The 19,344-nt window shown below is 36.5% G+C and overlaps 1 protein-coding gene across 20 annotated transcripts in view; it reads right to left on the bottom strand.

Annotated features, from left to right (window-relative positions):
* Positions 1-18,191, bottom strand: part of inpp4ab (inositol polyphosphate-4-phosphatase type I Ab) — an 82,984-nt gene extending 64,793 nt beyond the window's left edge. For 10 of the 20 annotated variants that reach the window (XM_079841517.1, XM_079841509.1, XM_079841511.1 and 7 more), the window contains exon 1: positions 18,055-18,171. Coding sequence is in view for 1 of the 20 variants with exons in the window: in XM_079841506.1 (XP_079697632.1) it covers positions 15,855-15,894; positions 18,055-18,089 (75 nt within the window). In the remaining 19 variants the exon portion in view is untranslated. Of the gene's footprint in view, positions 1-11,239; positions 11,279-15,854; positions 15,895-18,016 lie in introns of all 20 variants that reach the window. The other 10 variants (XM_079841512.1, XM_079841513.1, XM_079841516.1 and 7 more) reach the window with 8 other exon arrangements.
* Positions 18,192-19,344: the final 1,153 nt, after the last annotated feature.

Raw genomic sequence — 19,344 nt, 5'->3', positions numbered from 1 at the left:
TAAAGTTTAAAAACTTCACAGAAATTTACATTAAACGTTTTAGAGAAAACACTATTAGTTTACAGATTTTTCCTTATTTAAATTAAGATATTTTACTTTAATTTTCTGTTTTACAGTGAAGGTGTATTTTTACATTCAAACTGGTTTTACATTCAATTATGGATACAAATATAACAAAATATATAGCAAACTAAATATCAAACAATAATTGTTTTTAAAGAGTACAAATCTGCACTGCTCTCCAGGTTGAAACTTCCAGGCCTCTGCCCACACCACAAAACACCATTTGACCAATTCATTAAATATAACAGCAAATAAAAATAAATATACACATTTTCTAACTGTTGTTTAAAACAAGTTTTTTTCTATATTTGCAAGGCTATTTGCTGTCTTTCCGTGTTCTTTTGAGCGTGATTGGTCATTCTGAACGTCATCCAGAAATCTGGCCAATGACAGTGCGCGCCTTCAGTTTGAATTATACACCCGTTGTCTTGGAGTTGCTCGTGGCTCGCGGGGACGCGACGCGATCGCGGCTTCTAATCTTCACGTCGGTCTATTAATGGCATTGCATGGACCATTTAAACCTGTTAAAATCTTATTTTGGACGAATTTTGATGGTGGGATGTCGACTGAGAACGAAAAAACATGAATACGAACAGACTAAGTTTCCAATGGCGGACAGCAGACGGCAGAAGGTAACGTAAATCCCTTTATATTGTTTCTACTGCTCATCAAGATATAACGTTAGTGCATTAAAGTCATATGCTAATCGTGATTAACTTACATATTCTGTTTCTGTGTTTTGTTGTAATATTGTTAAGATAGGGCTGGGTGTTATGGCGATCTGATGATACTGACTATTGTTAGTGATTTTGCTGTAAACATTAACATTACCATTTTATATTGCGGAATGGGAATATAGCGTATATAACGCAGCACTGACTGTACTAAAACTTTTTGACATTTTGACAAGGAAACATGCATGAATGTAGAATAATGAACGGGACATGCATGTGTTAAAATAAGCCTCTCTCAGACAGCATGCGATCCCGAAATCAATGATCTTTCTGTAAAATGCACACAGTTATCTCAGAAACCTTGTCATGTGAGGTATTCACTTGATTTAAACAGTCAGTTATGTCTTAAGTAAGTTAAACAGTTCAAGTTAACGTGGGGAAACCCGGATGCGTGACATTCTGTGCATCCGTTCTTAAAGGGGCTGCAGCTTTGTCATCATTTTAATAAAACAAAAGAATAGAGAAGACCTTCTGCTTCTTTAAGAATCAAGTGATATTAATTAATTGAATATCATACAGTGAAGACTTTTAAAGCAGTATTATTCTGTAGCATTTTAATAAAATATCCATCAAAATAAATATATTGTGATATCGTTATTGTAAAATAAAATTTCTCATGTATGTATAATTATATGGTCATAATGCCCATCCCTACTGTCAGCTAGTTTTAAGATCAAGCTTGTCATAAAATGTAACAGAGTTTTGGAATGAATAATCTGAGAACACTGTCATGTACACTTGTTCAACAGAGAGGACAGGAAACCACCATACTTGGACTCTGAAGAATTATAGGCAAACCAGGATTTTGGATCTACTGTGAAGTTTTTGTATGGGCCTGGTGAGTATGTTTTGCAAGTCCTTGTCCGTAAGTTGATAATTAATATTAATGTTTTATCAAACAAATTAATATTCATTTGTGTGTGTGCATGTTTCTTCCCCCCTCATGATCCAGAAGTTTTGAATCCATGATCCTGAAGAACTTTTACAGATGTTGACCCTGAATGTGTAAAAGGTACTCTTAAAAATTATTTTAATGTTCTCTGTTTTTTTCTGTAATGTAGACGCATGCATTTTCTGTGAAGTTGCTTTGAAACAATATCAGGGTTTTTCCTACATTGACATTTTTTTGCCGGCCGCCAAAACAAATTTTTGTCCCGCCAAAGCCTTATTTGTTGAGTTATTGTGATTTATGAGTGATGTAGAACAGATGCGTGCTGCGCTTGAGTTAACTGAGTGACAGAGAGAACGATCAGAGAGCTCCTATCCCGCTCGCACTCTCTCTGTCTTCAAAATAAGCATTCTTAGCTTTCTAATGTTTCACATATTACGTTAATCAAAATCAAAAGGTCGGAAGACCGAATCCATGTTGCACGTGGCGCTATCAGACGATGTCTTCCTTTAATTACCGCTGGGTGTGAAATGCGCTCAAAAAACATTGACTGATTCTCTGACCAGCTGCATAAAGCATACTTTAAATAAACAGGAAACAAATCCCATCCGGTTATGAAGTGTTTTCTGTGTGTTGACAAATCTTTTGCGATGTTCTAACAGACGGGATTCACACACAACGCGTCTGCTAATGTCCGATTCGCCACCTAATGACTCCTTTGAACTGAATCATTTTAACGACTGGTTAGAACAACTGATCTGTCCAACACTGAACTCACGAATTAGTTTAATCATTTACTCAGAACAACACCTGAAATGAGAACACAAGTGTGCTTACCCACTTTAGCAAGAGTGGATAGTAAGAATTAATTTTAATTATCAACAGTCTTTCAGCTTATTTATGTTCACAATGTGTAGTAAAATAAATAGCCTAAAATCATTTAGTTTAGACTGGAGTGAGGTGAACCCAGAACAAAGTTGTTGTTAGCTAGCTGATTGTATATGGCAGAAAATTAGGCTGTTTGTTCATTTTTTTAATATTGATATGATTACCAAAACAAACAATTATCCGTAAATAGTGTAAAAATGAGGAAAAAAAACAAACATCAAGGTATCAAAATCAGATAAGCAAAAGTTACAAACTTTCTTTGAATTTATTTCAAATTTATTGTCAGTTTTGCGCTTGCAGATCAAGTGGGTAGGGTATTTTTTTTTTTACCGTGTGTGTGTGTGTGTGTGTGTGTGTGTGTGTGTGTGTATGTATGGATGACCATGTCTGTCAGCCACCACCGAAGACCATTTTTGACCCAGGAAAACCCCTGAATATGTATTGTGAAAAGCGCTATACAAATACATTTTGATTGAATTGTTTTACTTACTTTTATTGGCATTAACTATATATTATTAATGTATTATTTGGCAGGTCGCAAGATGTATTTTATTTTGTGAGACTTTGCTGAGGAAGTATTCTTTGGCTCAGTCTGAAAAGGCCCAGAAAAGAAACACTATGAAGAACATCACACAGAACCGTCAGAGAAAGAGACGGGTAAGTTAAGAAACCGGTTAAGCTTTTTCCCTCCAGAATGTTACTATACTCCTCTCTGAGTTTTAGTGGTTAATTCACTGTCATGTTTTGCAGTTGCTGGAGACCAGGTCCAGGGTTGCACAAACCAACACAGAACCTGTGGAAGACCGCAACTATAGACAAGATGTCTGATGAAGATGATGCTGTTGTTGATGGAAGGCCAGTGTGGATGGTTAGGCTAGCTACTACAAACCAGACTTGGCTGACCCACACTACGCATCACATCACCAGCCCATTATGCCAGTTTGAAAAAAATTTCAAAACTCAAACAACATTGTGTTAGAGTTGGTCACAATTATTTTATAATTATAATTTTAATATTCAATTGTTCCATTTTATATTTTCTTTATTCCTATGTTTATATACTTATACTTTTATTGGTTCCCATATATAGAACATTTACATATATTTTATATACACTTTTTAATTTATAGATTTCTTTGTCTCGTTTTATATTGTATACTTTGTATGTTTGTTCCTTTTTAGATGTCCATGTTGCTTTTGATCTCCACGTTTTGTATTGTTGTTCCTCTTACGTCGCCTTCCTTTAGAAACATTTTGTTCACTTATCTTTTCCCCCATTCATTTGAATGTATGTTTATAATGCTTTTGTTCTTTTTATTTGGTTATATTGTTTACTTGGAATATTTATGTGTATTTTATATACACTTTTTTTTGTCTTATAAATTTATTGTTCTCATTTTATATTGTTTAATTTGTATATTTATTCTTTTCCTTTTTATGTTCACTGTGTATTTTATTCCTTTACATCTGTCTTTTTTTCCCTTTTTGTTTCTTTACCAATTCAATTTAACGTATATTTATGTTCTTTGGACTGTTTATATTTTTACATTTGTTCCTTTACATTTTCATCCCTTTTAAATACATTTAGTTCACTTGTTTTTGTTTCACCATTGTTTTAATGTTCGTTTATAATGCTGTTAAGAATGTTTTGTTTTTTTTAATACCTTTTTAATAAATATTTCAGACTTTCGCAAATTGTTTTGTGTGTATTTTTCTTTTGGGAGGGAGAGGGGATTATTTTTTATATATATATATTATATATTAATTAGCAAAATCTGCATAGCTGGCCTATAACCAATCAAGTCCCTATGCTACAAAACCTAGCCCACCCTTAGCCTTAGAAGTAACCAATAAAGTCAATTGACTGGGTTTTCAATGCGTCCTGTCCTCCAATAGCAGTCTGGGTTTTGGGAGTGGTTTTAAAAAAAACAACCAATCCAGTTTGAGATGAAGGACCAATAGGGGATTGAAGGCAAAGCTGTTTAGAGGTGTGAAAATGTCTCCTGGGAAAAACTTGATGGGATTATTTGCCATGGCAACAAATGGCTGTAGCATGGGAGTATACGGCCACAACATACATCCGATTTGGTACCATTTCGGATGAATACGGACATATACGGATCCATGGAATTTGACCTATCCGGCCAGTATACTCCTGGATTCTTCCGAATTTCAGCAGTGTATACAGGAGTATCCTGGTCCGGATACACCTTTTTTCATGCAGTGACAGTCACTTCAATTCCATCAGCTTATTCAACACTTTCGAGCCGTACATAGTGCACAGCACTGATCACGTGTCGAGAAGACCAGCGCTCGCATTGAGCGCGTGTTACGAGTGTGTGTTACATGTTAATGGACCCCGTGGCAGAGGATTGTGCAGCAGAAGCGTCTGACTTATATTTGAAAATGCGCGTTCAGCACCACCAGTTCTATTCCCTGGGAATACTATTCCCAGAGTACACATGATCGCGAAATTCAAAGTGAAAGTAAACGCGAGCGTGAATTCAAACGCGATTTCAATGTTACCGCTGTTTGAAAGCGACTCCCTGAGGCAAGTGAATATCTCCCAATATATAATCTCGTTGTAACCATCTCTTAGCTCTGTATCATGCTTGAAGAAAAATTTGGTCTCTTTTTGCACTTTTAATATTGAGTACTTTGATTATGGTATTATGGTTATTGTTTGCTCTTAATATCTATGATCATGTGCAGTTCTAAGGTCAGAAGAGACAATCATACAGGGAAGAAGACAGTCAGTTGAGTTTTTGGCAAAACCTTTACAGTGCTTGAGTATTGTATTTTACTGCATATGATAATTCATACTCAGAAAGTAGAACTGAAATGACATTCATTACAAGATGATGAGTTAAAATGTTCATTACAAGATATGTCAAATGCACCTGCAAACAATTTTTCTAGTCATGTATTTCATCATTGAGGATTTCTTAAAAATACTATGTACAAATCTTGTCTCGTCTCGTTCTCGTGAACCCAATCTCGTATCTCGTCTCGTGAGATAAGTGTCTCGTCACACCCCTAATAACCGATTAATCAACCGATATGTTTTTTTATCCAGGAACCATTAAAAAAAGTAAAACAGTGCTGACCTTTATTACAAGAAATGAAATAACAGTACTGATCCATGAAAATGTGCTACATTAAACACATATAAATATGAATATTAATTTCCGAAAATAATTTAAACATTAAAATATTACAGGTCAAATTGGTTTCTTTAGCTTTAACCTAGAAACATGCATACATTTCATAACACTATGCAAGTCCCTATTCAACAAGGATGTATTAGCTTGCATGAACTATAAGCATTATGCAATACACATTTTTACAGCATGTATTAATATGAGCAATACAATTGTACCTTGATCATTCATGTTAGTTCATAGTGCATTAACCAAGGTTAAAGGGTTAGTTCACCCAAAAATGAAAATTCTGTCATTAATTACTTACCCTCATGTCGTTCGACACCCGTAAGACCTCCGTTCATCTTCAGAACACAAATGAAGATATTTTAGTCAATCTGATGGCTCTGAAAGGCCTCCATTGGCACAATGCACTGTACACTCTCAAGACCCTTAAAAGGTACTAAAGACGTCGTTACAAAGTCCATCTCACTACAGTGGTTCTACAATAACTTTATGGAGTGATGAGAATAGTTTTTGTGCGCAAAAACCCTAAATAACGACTTATATAGTGAAGACGATTTCAAAACACGGCATCATGAAGCTTCGAAGCGTTATGAATCAGTGAGTCGAATCATGATTCGGATCGCGTGTCAAACCGCTGAAATCGCGTGACTTTGGTGATCCAAACTGCTGAATCGACTCACTGATTCATAACGCTTCGAAGCTTCATGATGCCAATGGAGGCCTTTCAGAGCCATCAGATTTCAACTAAAATATCTTCATTTGTGTTCCGAAGATGAACGGAGGTCTTACGGGTGTCGAACGACATGAGGGTAAGTAATTAATGACAGAATTTTCATTTTTGGGTGAACTAACCCTTTAACAGATTGAACAAAAAAAAATCTAACTCAATTTAATGGTGACATTAGCATACTAACAATGCACAATACTTCCACAGCATTTAGTTAATGTTACAAATGGAATCTAATTGTAAAGTGTTACCATTTCATATAAATCCAAACAGTCTACTTTTTTAGAAGGTGTTTAACTAATTAAAAAACGAATGCATTTCTGCTTTGTTTATATTTCTGTCGGCAGCACGATGATACAGTTTGCCTTCTCACATCACTAATTTTATATATGCAACATTTGGGTCGGACTTGCATGTGTTTTTATCACATTGTTTTACCTGCTTGAGGTACTGCTAATGTTAGTGTCCTCTCAGCCTCGTCGACAAACATACACACTGCTGTTCTTTACCTGAATGCAGCATCTAGTCAACAAATTAAGTACTTTATAATTATTTGGCAACATGTACTTAAGTGTTCTGTATTCATTCCGTTTCGCTGTCGTGTTTTAAATGCGCATCTGATTTTTGCCGATAACCGATTGTTCTATCAATCAGCGATCGGTGCCGATTAATCTGCAAAACCAATGAATCGGTCGACCTCTAATTAAGAATGGAATATATTTTCTTTCTCTTTGTATTTTTATATCAATATGGTACAATATTACCCCTATTCAATTATATGTGATAAACGAGTTTGTAACCAAAAATGTGTAATGTAATGAAATACGTTACTAACTACATTTTTTTTTGTCTTGTAATTTGGAATCAATAACTGACTACAATTCAGTAATCTACTCAGCACTGTATACTAATGGTGATTAAAACAGATCAGCTGTTTCAGGCAGCAGTTGTACATTTATTATTCATCCCAGATTGCATTCAAGACACCATCATCCACATGGCTGGAGAAGAAACATTTTGTGGAAATGGTCTGCATCAGGACCAAAATTACATAACATCCTTGCCTCAACATAGCATATGGTTGAGGACCTTCCCACACCATCACGTTTACAACCATACGAGTGCCACGGGCAAAAATAGAAGCAGACAGACCTTTTAGCTCCACAATATATTATTTCCAAGGAAATATCAATAATGTAGGCCTGAGTTGCGTAACTAGCGGGCAAGTCTTGGGAAGCACCACGGTACAAGTTCAACAACAAATGCTCCACAGATCGGTTCTGATCTGCTCCCAGCCTCCAGGCAGGGTTGAAGAAACTGAGTCATTATAGATAAAAGACTGAGACAGATCCTAATTTGATTCTATGTGAACCACAGCATATATCCCATCATGCATCTCAGCTCAGCATGAGTTCCTTGCTGATCCAAATGCAACAGAACCTCAGAATAAAATGTTACCAGTTTCATAATTTAAACAAAAAGAACTCTCTCATCAAAAGGAAGGTGATCAGTCTCTTTAGTAGAACATAATTATTTACATAACATCTTTTTTTTCCTATCTAATTTATTCATTTCTTACACAGTTTACATAACCTCATTTTTAAAGTGCTTCCCGGCCTTAGCCTAATGGTCTCTGGAAGCTATATAGGAAGAAAAAATAAATACTCTGAAAACCTGGCATAGGGCTACAGAATCTCTTGAGAATGCTGCCAATCTTTAAGAGAAAAACATGTCTCTCTGATTGAAATTCTCAGACTGTAAATCTTGTGAAGGTGCCTTTTCAGGTAGTGAAGGGGAATAATCAAACAGCTCACACTGCCTGAGGAATGTGTTATATCTGACTCACAGACATAACTGACTGTAACTGACTGTGACATGAGGCTGAAATACTGATCTCAACAGAGCTACATGTGACCTGGGTTGAGCCGATGCTGATAACCAGGGTGAAGAGATCATTTTTATCGACCATCTAAAACACAACAGAACAAGCCTACAAACACATATTTCTTTGTTTCATTTAATGATGTGGAAGTTTTGCTAAAGTAAGGTCACTTATAGCGGTGTGGTGCTCATGGTTTGGATCATATCACGGTTTTTAAGTCAGGGATCAGAAGTTTGGATTCATTATCGGATGGGATCGTTGTTATGATCAGCAAAAAAGTTGTGGGGGGTGGCAATGTAACTTTGCTTTCCATTTATTACTCATTAAAGACAAGTGAACAGTAAGTAAAAAAAAGAACAAATACACAAATTACAAGCATATATAAATAAGATAGAACAAAGTTACAAATAAAGCAAGGTCTAATGGTGTGTGCAAACCAAAAAGCGAAGCGAACATTCACATCCCATTATTTGCTCTAGTTAACTCATTAATTTTTAAACGATTAATCTAGTGATTATTTTTCGATGCATCAATTAATCGAACTATTCATTTTTCCACTCTGATTCGATTTCAATTCGATTGTCGATTATCTCCCCATTAATTGCCTAATAGCAATTGAAACATGTTGATTTACATATTTGAATGAAAAAAACATGAATTCCTTAACATTGCAATATATGTTTATTGCTCTTAAAATTCCCAAAAAAGACTATACAAGTGCAAACTAATGCATTCTTAGTCAGAGGTAGCATTCAATAAAACCTTGAAAACACATAGGCCTAGCTTACTGAAAAAAAGTGGGAGCCAGCAGCCTGTCATGGCGTCCTTCCTGAACCAACAGAATCAGGGCTTGACATTAAGCCTGTTCACACGCTTGTCCTTCGGACAAGTAAATCTGTCATTCACTTGTCCGAGTAAAAAATTTGCTTGTCCGGATTTTTTTTGTAAATATAATCTATTCTGAAGCAATATTCTCACCAGTGTTCAATCAGCTTTGACATATTTAAATATGCATATTTGTGATATTTGTACCTTTTTATAAAGGGCACTTTTCCATAATCTTATTAAATATAGGCTAGATTATTTTAAATATTTCTGAATATACCAATAAGAAATGTTGGAAAGATGAAACCAAACCACCAGTAGGTGGCAGCATGTGACCGTCTTAATGAGTGAGTCATTGAGTCGATTTGCTCAAATGGCTGATTCATTCAAGAATTAGGCGGTCGTTTATGAATAGGTCATTGAATCTTTGATTCAACCAATTCATTCAAACGCTGAATCATTCAGTAACACGCTGTTGCTGTGAGATGCGTTACGGTTCTGCTGCGATATTTGTTTGGAACTATTTTCGCTGCTGAAATGGAACAAAAACAGTCCATATTACATCTAAAATGTAAGAGACTTAATGTCAGGGCTGGACTGGTAATCTGGCATACCGGGCATTTTCCCGGTGGGCCGATGCACTTTGGGGCCGATACAAGGTTATTTATTTATTTAATTTTTTGCCACGGACTGGCCCATCATGCAGGGACAGCGGCCCATTGGTTTGTCTTCTGAATTGACAGGCCAAAGCGAGAGAGACCTTCCCTCCTCCATAGACTGTGTCCATATTAGGCGCTGTTTAAAAATTTGGGCGCATGAAACTGCAAAAGGCGAATATCCGCGCAACAGCGCTGCCGCTGACCAACGTGTGCTGCGTTTGTGCTGCTCTATGAAGTGATGAACCGGCACTTTGACTCCGAATGTTGTTTTATACAATCGTGTGATATGGGAACATTAAAGGTTCTGTGGTGAATCAGCTGAAAACAGCCGAGACCATGTAAATACATCACGAGGTTAATTGGAAAACAGCAATACACACAACTACAAACTTGTCACTCTAGCACAACCAAATTCAATAGTTTATTATTATTTATTTATTTATTTTCGAAACCATATAGCCTACCTATGGTAATGAGGAGCATGATTTTACCTGTGACTACCATGCCCATACAGTTAAATGAAACTGACCTACAGTTAAACTCAGTTAAAATGTCATTACACTCTAAAAAAAAAAGGTTCTATATGGCACCAAAAATGGTTCTTGGCTCGTAATCATAGGGGAACCTTTTTTAGTGCTATATAGCACCAATTTTGGTTCTTCAGTGGTTCTTCAGCGGTTCTTCAGAGGTTCTTCACCGGTTCTTTGACTAAGGTGCTATATAGCACCTCTGAAGAACCGCTGAAGAACCACTGAAGCACCAAAACTGGTGCTATATAGCACTAAAAAAGGTTCCCCTATCATTACGAGCCAAGAACCATTTTTGGTGCCATATAGAACCGTTTTTTTTTTTAGAGTGTAGGGTAATTAAATTATAATTCAACAAAACAGCTTTAAAGCCTGGATGAAAATTATGTCATTTACTCACCCTCAAGTTGTTCCAAACCTGAGTTTCTTTGTTCTGCTGAACACAAAAGAAGATATTTTGAAGAATGTTTGTCACCAAGCAGATAGAGCAACTATTGACTAGGAAAAAAAAATACTATGGTAGTCAATAGTTGCTCTATCTGCTTTGTTACAAACATTCTTCACTTTATCTTCTTTTGTGTTCAGCAGAACAAAGAAACTCATACAGGTTTGGAACAACTTGAGGGTGAGTAAATGATGACACAATTTTCATTTTTGGGTGAACTATCCCTTTAAGGACAAAGCTTTTTTCTCTGTAAATGTTTTATGAACTTTTTAATAGATCTAATGAAATTTAACAAAATGATATTTCAATGAGAACCTCATGAAAGATAGATATCATATCAGTGTGTTACATAAATTAGGTGTTAACTCTCGAACATTTTTTATTGTTTTTAAAGGGAAATGTTTTCAACCAAAACATGTGAACGTTTACTCACCCTAATGTCATTCCAATCCAAACCTCAATGAATTTCTGTCTGTGTAACATAAAAGAAAATAATTTGAGTCTTTTTTTTGTCCATACAATAGTCTATTCAATGGTATGGTTTGGTTGCCAACATTCTTCAAAATATCTTCTTTTATGTTTCACGGAAGAGAGAAAGTCATACAGGTTTGGAACGACATGAGAGTGAGTAAATGATGACAGATTTTAAAAGCAGTAAATTCACTTTAATGTATCCTAGCTCAAAATCAGTGGTTTACTGTCAAGTGCATTTCTGTGTGACAAAAGTGCAATATTACGTTTGTTATCTGCATTTGCAGTAAATTCGATAATATCCATCATTAGTTGTCCCTGTCCTAGATTTATTTATTTACTCCAATTTAAGGCCCTAACCCCAGTTAAAACATTCAAGAGGAACTCATGGGCCGGATGGGCTGGGTTTGCCAGGGCCGAATTTTAGCCCCAGTCCAGCCCTGCTTAATGTTAATTAATTGTTCATTGAACTTGCGTATGAAATCAGTGTCTTTTTCAGTCGTGATGGTATTCAGGAAAACAACACTCTTGTTAGTGTGATGTTGCTTAACTGTATCATATGTTATAAATATAAAAACTACACAATTTTAACCATGTATGTTAACTGAGTTTCTTTGTATGAGCGGCGCTCATTTGTTTTCGTCCTCGAGAGGCTGCGCGAGCCTCAACAGTACAACCTTGTTAATGTCAGTTCGTTTTTATATTATTATCCACTATCGATCGCCACTTACACTAACTGAATGCAGAATCATTCTTGCACTTTGGTGATTCCCTAGTTATTTTTTGTTTTGACGTTTTACTCAGGATACATGTCCGTCGGGCAAGTAAAATTCTTTTTCACTTGCCCCTTCAAAAAATTCACTTGTCCCGGACAAGCGGACAAGCGTTAATGTCGAGCCCTGAGAATTTAACATTTATGTTGAAAACACAGTCCTAGCTTACTGAAAAAAGTGCATCTCGTGATAAGGCATTGAACATTTTAAATTTAAAACAGCTTATTATGTAGGTACTAGGTAGCCAATGTACCTGATGCTTTCACTTGATGCAAACGTTTGTTTTTGTGATGAAAATACATAAAATATTACCATAACATCTGTCTTCCTGTGTGCGGAAATTTGTTTATGTAGCCGTGACAACGAAACACGTGCATGCACGCCTGCGTTAAGAGCGCTAGTTGCTCCGTGCGCGCTGATGCGCTCATCCTGTTGACATTTCCGAATGCCTTTCTTCCTACTGTTTCTTAATAAAAGCATGCATTCCACACAAACAAACGTACATGTGTCATTAGTATGAGAAAAAAAATGGGATTTTAACTGTCGGTCTCGGACATAAATATCTTCATGCCCTAACGGGCTCGGGTCGGGTTCGGTTACTGCTATGTCGGACGCGGGCCGGGCTCGGACATATCACGGAATTGTTTCCTTTTAAATTCCCATACTTTAGAGCAGGGGTCTCAAACTCAATTTACCAGGGGGCCGGTGGAGGTAGACTCTGGGTCAGGCTGGGCCGCATCAAGTATTACACAAAAATCTTCTCAATCTTTATTATTAACAGTTCTTCAACATGAATGTTTCTTCTGAACATGAACTGTACTGTTCCTCTGAATTTGAACTTTCCTTCTGAACATGAATGGTTCTTCATGAAGGCTTCTCTTGCTTACTCAATTTTTTTTAAATATAGCCTATAGAAATTAAATCATAATGTTTTAATTTTATTTAAAATAACAGACTAATTCAAAGCAAGGCCGTACCCAGGTCAAACAGAACAGTGAACAAAATTCTAGGTCTAATTCTAGCTGGGAAATAATCTATTTGGGACTATTTGCAAACAATATTTGCATTAATTTGTGTCAAAATATATTATTAGTCCCGAGATTCTTCACATGAGTGATTAAATACATAGATTCGCTACAAATATTTGAGTTCCCAGGTGGTTTAGTGGTAGAATTTTAGTAAACCGCCTCAAAGGTTCCGAGTTCTAATCAGCTCTCATTTAGTTTTTTTTCTTCTTCATTAAAATCAAAGATGTTCATCAATGATTGTATATTAAGAGCATGGACATGTTGCATTTTGTGTGCATTTGTGTGTGTGCATTTTGTTTTTTGATTTCACCGGAAAGAATATAGTCTCTCTGCAACGGCATGAAGCAATAGATTGACGCGCTCCTCTGTGTGTGTGTGTTAAGATTGTGCATGAACCCCGCCTACTTTGATTTGATTGGTACAGAAATGTAATAATTAAATGTAAAATAACACTATGTTCACTGTATAAATTAAGTACAGATGCATCTTTGTTAAAGCGGTGTTGTTTGATTAACATTAATGACATAGACAGCAGCAGGTATTTATAATGCACACAGATAACAGCACGTGAGTACCAAAGTGAGTTCTCTATTGCCTCTTCTTGTGCTTGAATGTGTAAGACAAAACACATGCAAATGATCACTCTATGATGGTTAAACTTTACAATTAATCTGCGAATCACATGTGTGCCGAACTGTAGGCCCTGGTCTGTATTTATCACGGATCAACTATGAACCGCTACACCCCTAGTAACTAAAAAAATAAGACCATACAACAAAGAAAAGCATAATCTACAATAGGGCTGTCAAAATTGCTCAAAAATGACGTTCGAATATTCCCTCTAAAAAAAGCACGAATATTCGAACTATTCGAACATCTACGTCAATAACAGGACAAATGAATACAAAGACACATAACTACTTATATAGGTAGTCTATTTAAGTTTAAACATATTTGACAACGTATTACCTACACAAAAACAAGTAAATCAACTAATGGCTAAAGACCGCAGACCTCATCTCTCTCGCCCTCACGCTCTCTGCTCATAACGGCTTAAATGAACAAACATTTTGAGAGCTGATCAAGAGTTTTGTGCAAGCAATTTAAGGTCGCGACTCTTGTCCCAAATATAGCAGGCTTCATTCAGTGATTGAAACAAATATTAATATAAGTTTTACAGCATATTATTGAACGCTCCGAGCGAGCTGTGCTGTGGTAAACATGGAACTTTTCCTTGACATGAAACGGTAAATAATCAAACCAGTGGAAGCAGTGCATTTACCCTTCATTCATGCAATATCTATTCAGTCAGTACCTCGGTTCCATTGCTTGACAGAACTCCCTGAAGCCGCCCCATCCACGACACTGATCGCTCTCATGTCCTTACAAATGAACAAAATCTGGAGACGGGCCAAAGTACACAAGGCTTCAGGCGCGCTAGCGCCCACTCGCAAAGCAGACAGCCACGCCTCTACTACCGCGGGCGTTTTTTCCCCCACATTTTTTTATTTATTCGAATATTAATTTTCACCTTCGAAATTCGTTTTTTAAAAACTATTCGAATATATATTCGAATTTAGAATATTCGTTGACAGCCCTAATCTACAATTATGCTCTTAAAGGCCTGGCCTGTACAGTCCTGATGAAGTCTTAATGTAATGGCACTTAAAGCAGGCTGCTGTGTGGTGCCCGCACATGGCCCATGTTTTCCCCTCAGCTGAGTAAAACCACAAATCCCCTAACGAAGTGTGAACAAGCACATTGCATTTGATCCATGCTTATGCAACAGCCTGTCAGCTCTATGAAATATCAACTCCAATCAGAAGTAAACAAGTCAAACCTTATTAGGTCTGACTTTGTTTATGGAAGGACTGTCTGGGTATCAGACAAACACTGACCAGCCATTGTACAGGGCCTATTATTATGTGAACTTTGTTTAATATCTCACATTTTTATTTAGTGTTTTGATTTAAAAGACCAATTATTTATTACATTACTACATGTAAGCAAAATAAGTCTCACCCTTATTCTTGCAGACCGTGCCTGAGATATACAACAGTTCGACGGCACAAGCGAGTAAATAAATAAGAAACAACAATGGAGTGAAGCTGTGTTGTTTGATTGTCACTTGTCACTGTCACTTGATGTGTTGTAAGCCATCTGAATCTATGATAATTCTGGATTTATTTAAAGTTTACTTAGAACTCACTCAGATGTTCATGTCTTTCTTTCTTCAGTCAAAACAGAAATCAAGTATTTTGAGGAAAACATACCAGGATTTTTCTTCACATAATGTTTTTCAATGGCAACCAATGAGTTGAAGGTTCGTTCAAATCAATGCAGTTTCAAAGGGCTTCAGAGGGCTCTGCACGATCCCAGTTGAAGAATAGGGTATTATCTATCGTGACCATTGGTCATTTTCTATTTATATACATTTTAACCTCAAATGCGCGACTTGGGTGTTTTTATTCTTCACTGCGTATGACGTCATCACATCAGAAAGGTCACGCTTGTGACTTACGTGGAAGTCAGTGTTAAAACGAACGTGCAAAGACTAAGGCCCCGTACACACGAACCCAAAGCTTTCCCTATCCAATCTTTTTTCCCTCTCGTTTCAAGAAATATCTGCGTACACACGAGAGCACTGAAACCGACTCAAAGCGATGTAGGATAAATGCCAGGTCAGTATGTGGCGCTATAATTCAGCCACAGAAATACTCTAAAAAGTGAGACAAATTCTCACGATAAAATAACAATAAATAAATTTGCCACTTACCAGATGTGTTTTATTAACGCCTACAGCAGGGGTCGGGAACCTTTTTTGACCAAAGAGCCATTTTTTCATTTTTGGTTCATGCATTTTTCCAAAAGAGCCACAGAAAAAAATAATATTAGATTATTATTAAAAAACATGCTTTTTTCCCCAATAAAATTTCAACAATAGTAATTATTAGGTCCATAACTAAAAAAAACACATATGCAGAAAACAATAAATAAATTGCAATATGGAATTAATTGTGCAGGGCTTTGTGAGGTTGAGTTATAAATCCTCTTTGTGTATGTGAACATCTACTGTGTTTACGTGAATACTCGACTTGGCATTTTGATATATTTCTGTAGTCTATTAATCTGACGTGCAGCCGAGGACAAAGCTGTGCTTGTCCGTGTTGCGCTCGGAGCGCGTGCACAACATCCTGTCAGTAATTCAATTGTCTTTCGCGACTTATCACGCTTTTATCATTCATTTTCGTCAACTGAAATCTGCGTGGATTATCATAAATACACATTTATTTATCACAAGGGTCTCTGCGGCAAAAGCGAAAGTACCCGCGAGTGAAATGTTTCGAAACGTCTCTTTCCACAACAGACCAACCAGTTTCAATAAAGGATATATTAAAGTTTGTATAGCCTACTTTTACATTTTCGCTGCTGTTCTAAAAATGGTTTTCGGTTACCTTAAACAAGCCACAGCTGCTTGAATCCCAGAGCAGAAGCTGTTACCACAGAAACGCAAGTGGTTATTGTTTGCTGTCGCGAGACTCGCTAACAGCACTGAACGTGCGCGGCCGGTACAACTTGAATATTAGTTATTATCATACGTTTCATTAACTTCGGTTGGCTGTACAACAAGGGAATTGTAATTGGCTGCTTTTTTTCTGCAGAGAGCGGATCTCTGTTGATGTGTCTAATTTTTTTTATCGATCATTTAAAGGGTGAGAGATGAGCCACATTATTTTTGTCAAAGAGCCAGGTGTGGCTCGCGAGCCATAGGTTCCCGACCACTGGCCTACACCTACCCCAACCCTACAATAATGCAAATACAGTAATTAAATGACGCAATATTGATGTGCACATGCCCAGTGCCCGTAGCGGTTTTCCTTCTAGTCTTTCCCGTGCGGGACGTGGTTTCACAAAATATATGGATTGGCGTTTTCATGCTCCCAAAACTACGGATCCGGGTGGACGAAACGCTGATACGGTACCACATTTTTACGTATACAGCTAAGTGCGTCTCCATGTGAGACGTGACCTTTTCGACGTGATGACGTCATACGCAGTAAAAAGTAACAACACAGAAGTTGCGCATTTGAAGTTAAGAAGTATATAAATGTTTTTATTTTTTTATTACCAATGGTTTCACTAGATAAAACCCTATTCCTCGACTGGGATCGTGCAGAGCCCTCTGAGTCTGAAGCCCTTTGAAACTGCATTGATTTATTTGGACCTTCAATCCATTGGTTTAAATTAAAATGCATTATGTGAAGAAAAATCCTGGAATGTTTTCCTCAAAAAACTTATTTTCATTTTGAAGTGAACTAATCCTTTAACTTAATTGGACGTTATTACGGTTCAGAGCCAATTAAATAACTATAATATATAAACATATTTTTTTTAAATAAACTACAAACTATTATCAATTAAGATTAAATTTAAACAAAGTATATGGTCATGTTTTATATTTTCTTGTGAAATAATTTGTCTTAAATGGTTAAGACATTAAACATCTTATTAAGAACGGCATGTATTGAGGATGTTTACAAGTTTACAATGCAATGATAGATTCACTGGAATTTTTGGAAACCATGAACCATGAGTTTCACTTTCATAGTCGAACACAAGCCCTTCAGGTCACACCGTATGCATACTTTCACCTTCCTCTGCCTATGAAATACATTTCAGTGTTTCCCTCAAAGAAACAGCCTAGCTACTGCAGCTTTCATTTTGGCAGACAGAGTCTGGTGGTTATTTTACGTACAATTCCGATTGCCAATCTCCCAATAGGCAAGCGATTATTAAATGGCATCGCAGCAAAGTCATACAAAACAGCTTACAAATGTAACTTATCTCCAGTTCGCCTCCTTGCGCACTATAGATCTTACAAACACAGATACTTTATGGCATTTCTCTGGTTGTGTAAACAACAAAGAGTCTCGAGACTAACTCTTCGGAATGTTACACAAATCAAATGTACTCACATCTCAATGAGCGCTGTGTCAATCCATATTGCCATCGGAAGAGTTGTGATGCATGCGAATCTCTGTTGCCAAATTCCAGCGCGCTGCCTCTTGCATTTCCTTGCGCTGCTGCATAGTGTGGCCCCGCCCTAATGCGTGACGCTCGCCTGTCCGGCCCCGCCTTTCCCACGCGCTCTGTCCGCAACTACACGTGCAAGCAAAAACACCAAGTAATGTTTTAACAAGACAACGCAGAACGCATTGATAAAACTTAAAACAATATAATAGTTTAACATACTAGCTTGATTGCAGTTTATTTAATTATGAACCTTTAGAATTCAAAACATAATACATGTAATACTGTTATTTATGTAGTCAATTACACTGAAGCTGAACAACATCCCTTTAATCTGCATGATCAATAAGCGAGGGACTAATTTAAATTGAACAGTAATTTGGTTCATGGTGCATTTGAAGAAAGGCATTTCTCACATATCTATAATTATGATTATAAATTAATGTAACTACCTTACATTGGAAGCCGGTGTCAGGTTTTTGCAAAAAAACACAAGCTATTTCGTACCACGCAAAATTTGTGAAATCATGAGTTCTAAGATCTATATTGCCATCATGTGGATGGTTGTGAAAATACAGTCAGTTTAATTTTTATTCCACTTTCTGTTTGGTGTGATATCAAGTGAAAGGCTACATAGAACTACAATCTTATAAGACGACAATGTTTGAATCTTTCAAAAGCCGAATTCACAAAAAAAAAAAGGGTTTTGAACTTGGTGCCAAATTAGACATTTTAAAGATGTGCCAAATTAGACATTTTAAAGATGTTTTCAAAATAACATAAATATCAATGCACACATATTCAGGAAATACCAGAGGTGGACAGTAACTAAGTACATTTACTTGAGTACTGTACTTAAGTACACTTTTTGAGTATCTGTACTTTACTGGATTATTATTTTTTAGGGATACTTTTACTTTAACTTCACTACATTTGAAAGACAAATATCGTACTTTTTACTCCACTACATTTCTATCAAGGTCCTCAAACTCGAAAGTCATTTCTGTAGCAGCTTTAAAAGTCAGTGGATGATTTTTTTCTTCTTTAAAAGTTTTTATTTTATTTTATTTTTTTGCAGACAGCCTATCAGTAATAACTCTGGTATAGGGTCATGTGAAGTTTCCCAAAAAAATTTTTTTTACACTGATCAGTTTACAGCAAAATGGAAGAAGACGGTTCCTCGGCACAGTGTGTGCACCCATGGCTATACTTAAAAAGTATGCTTCAGTTTTCTC

The sequence above is a fragment of the Gobio gobio genome, assembly GCF_949357685.1.
Source record: "Gobio gobio genome assembly, chromosome: 17".
Lineage (NCBI taxonomy): Eukaryota > Metazoa > Chordata > Actinopteri > Cypriniformes > Gobionidae > Gobio > Gobio gobio.
This window is presented reverse-complemented; position numbering and strand designations above follow the sequence as displayed.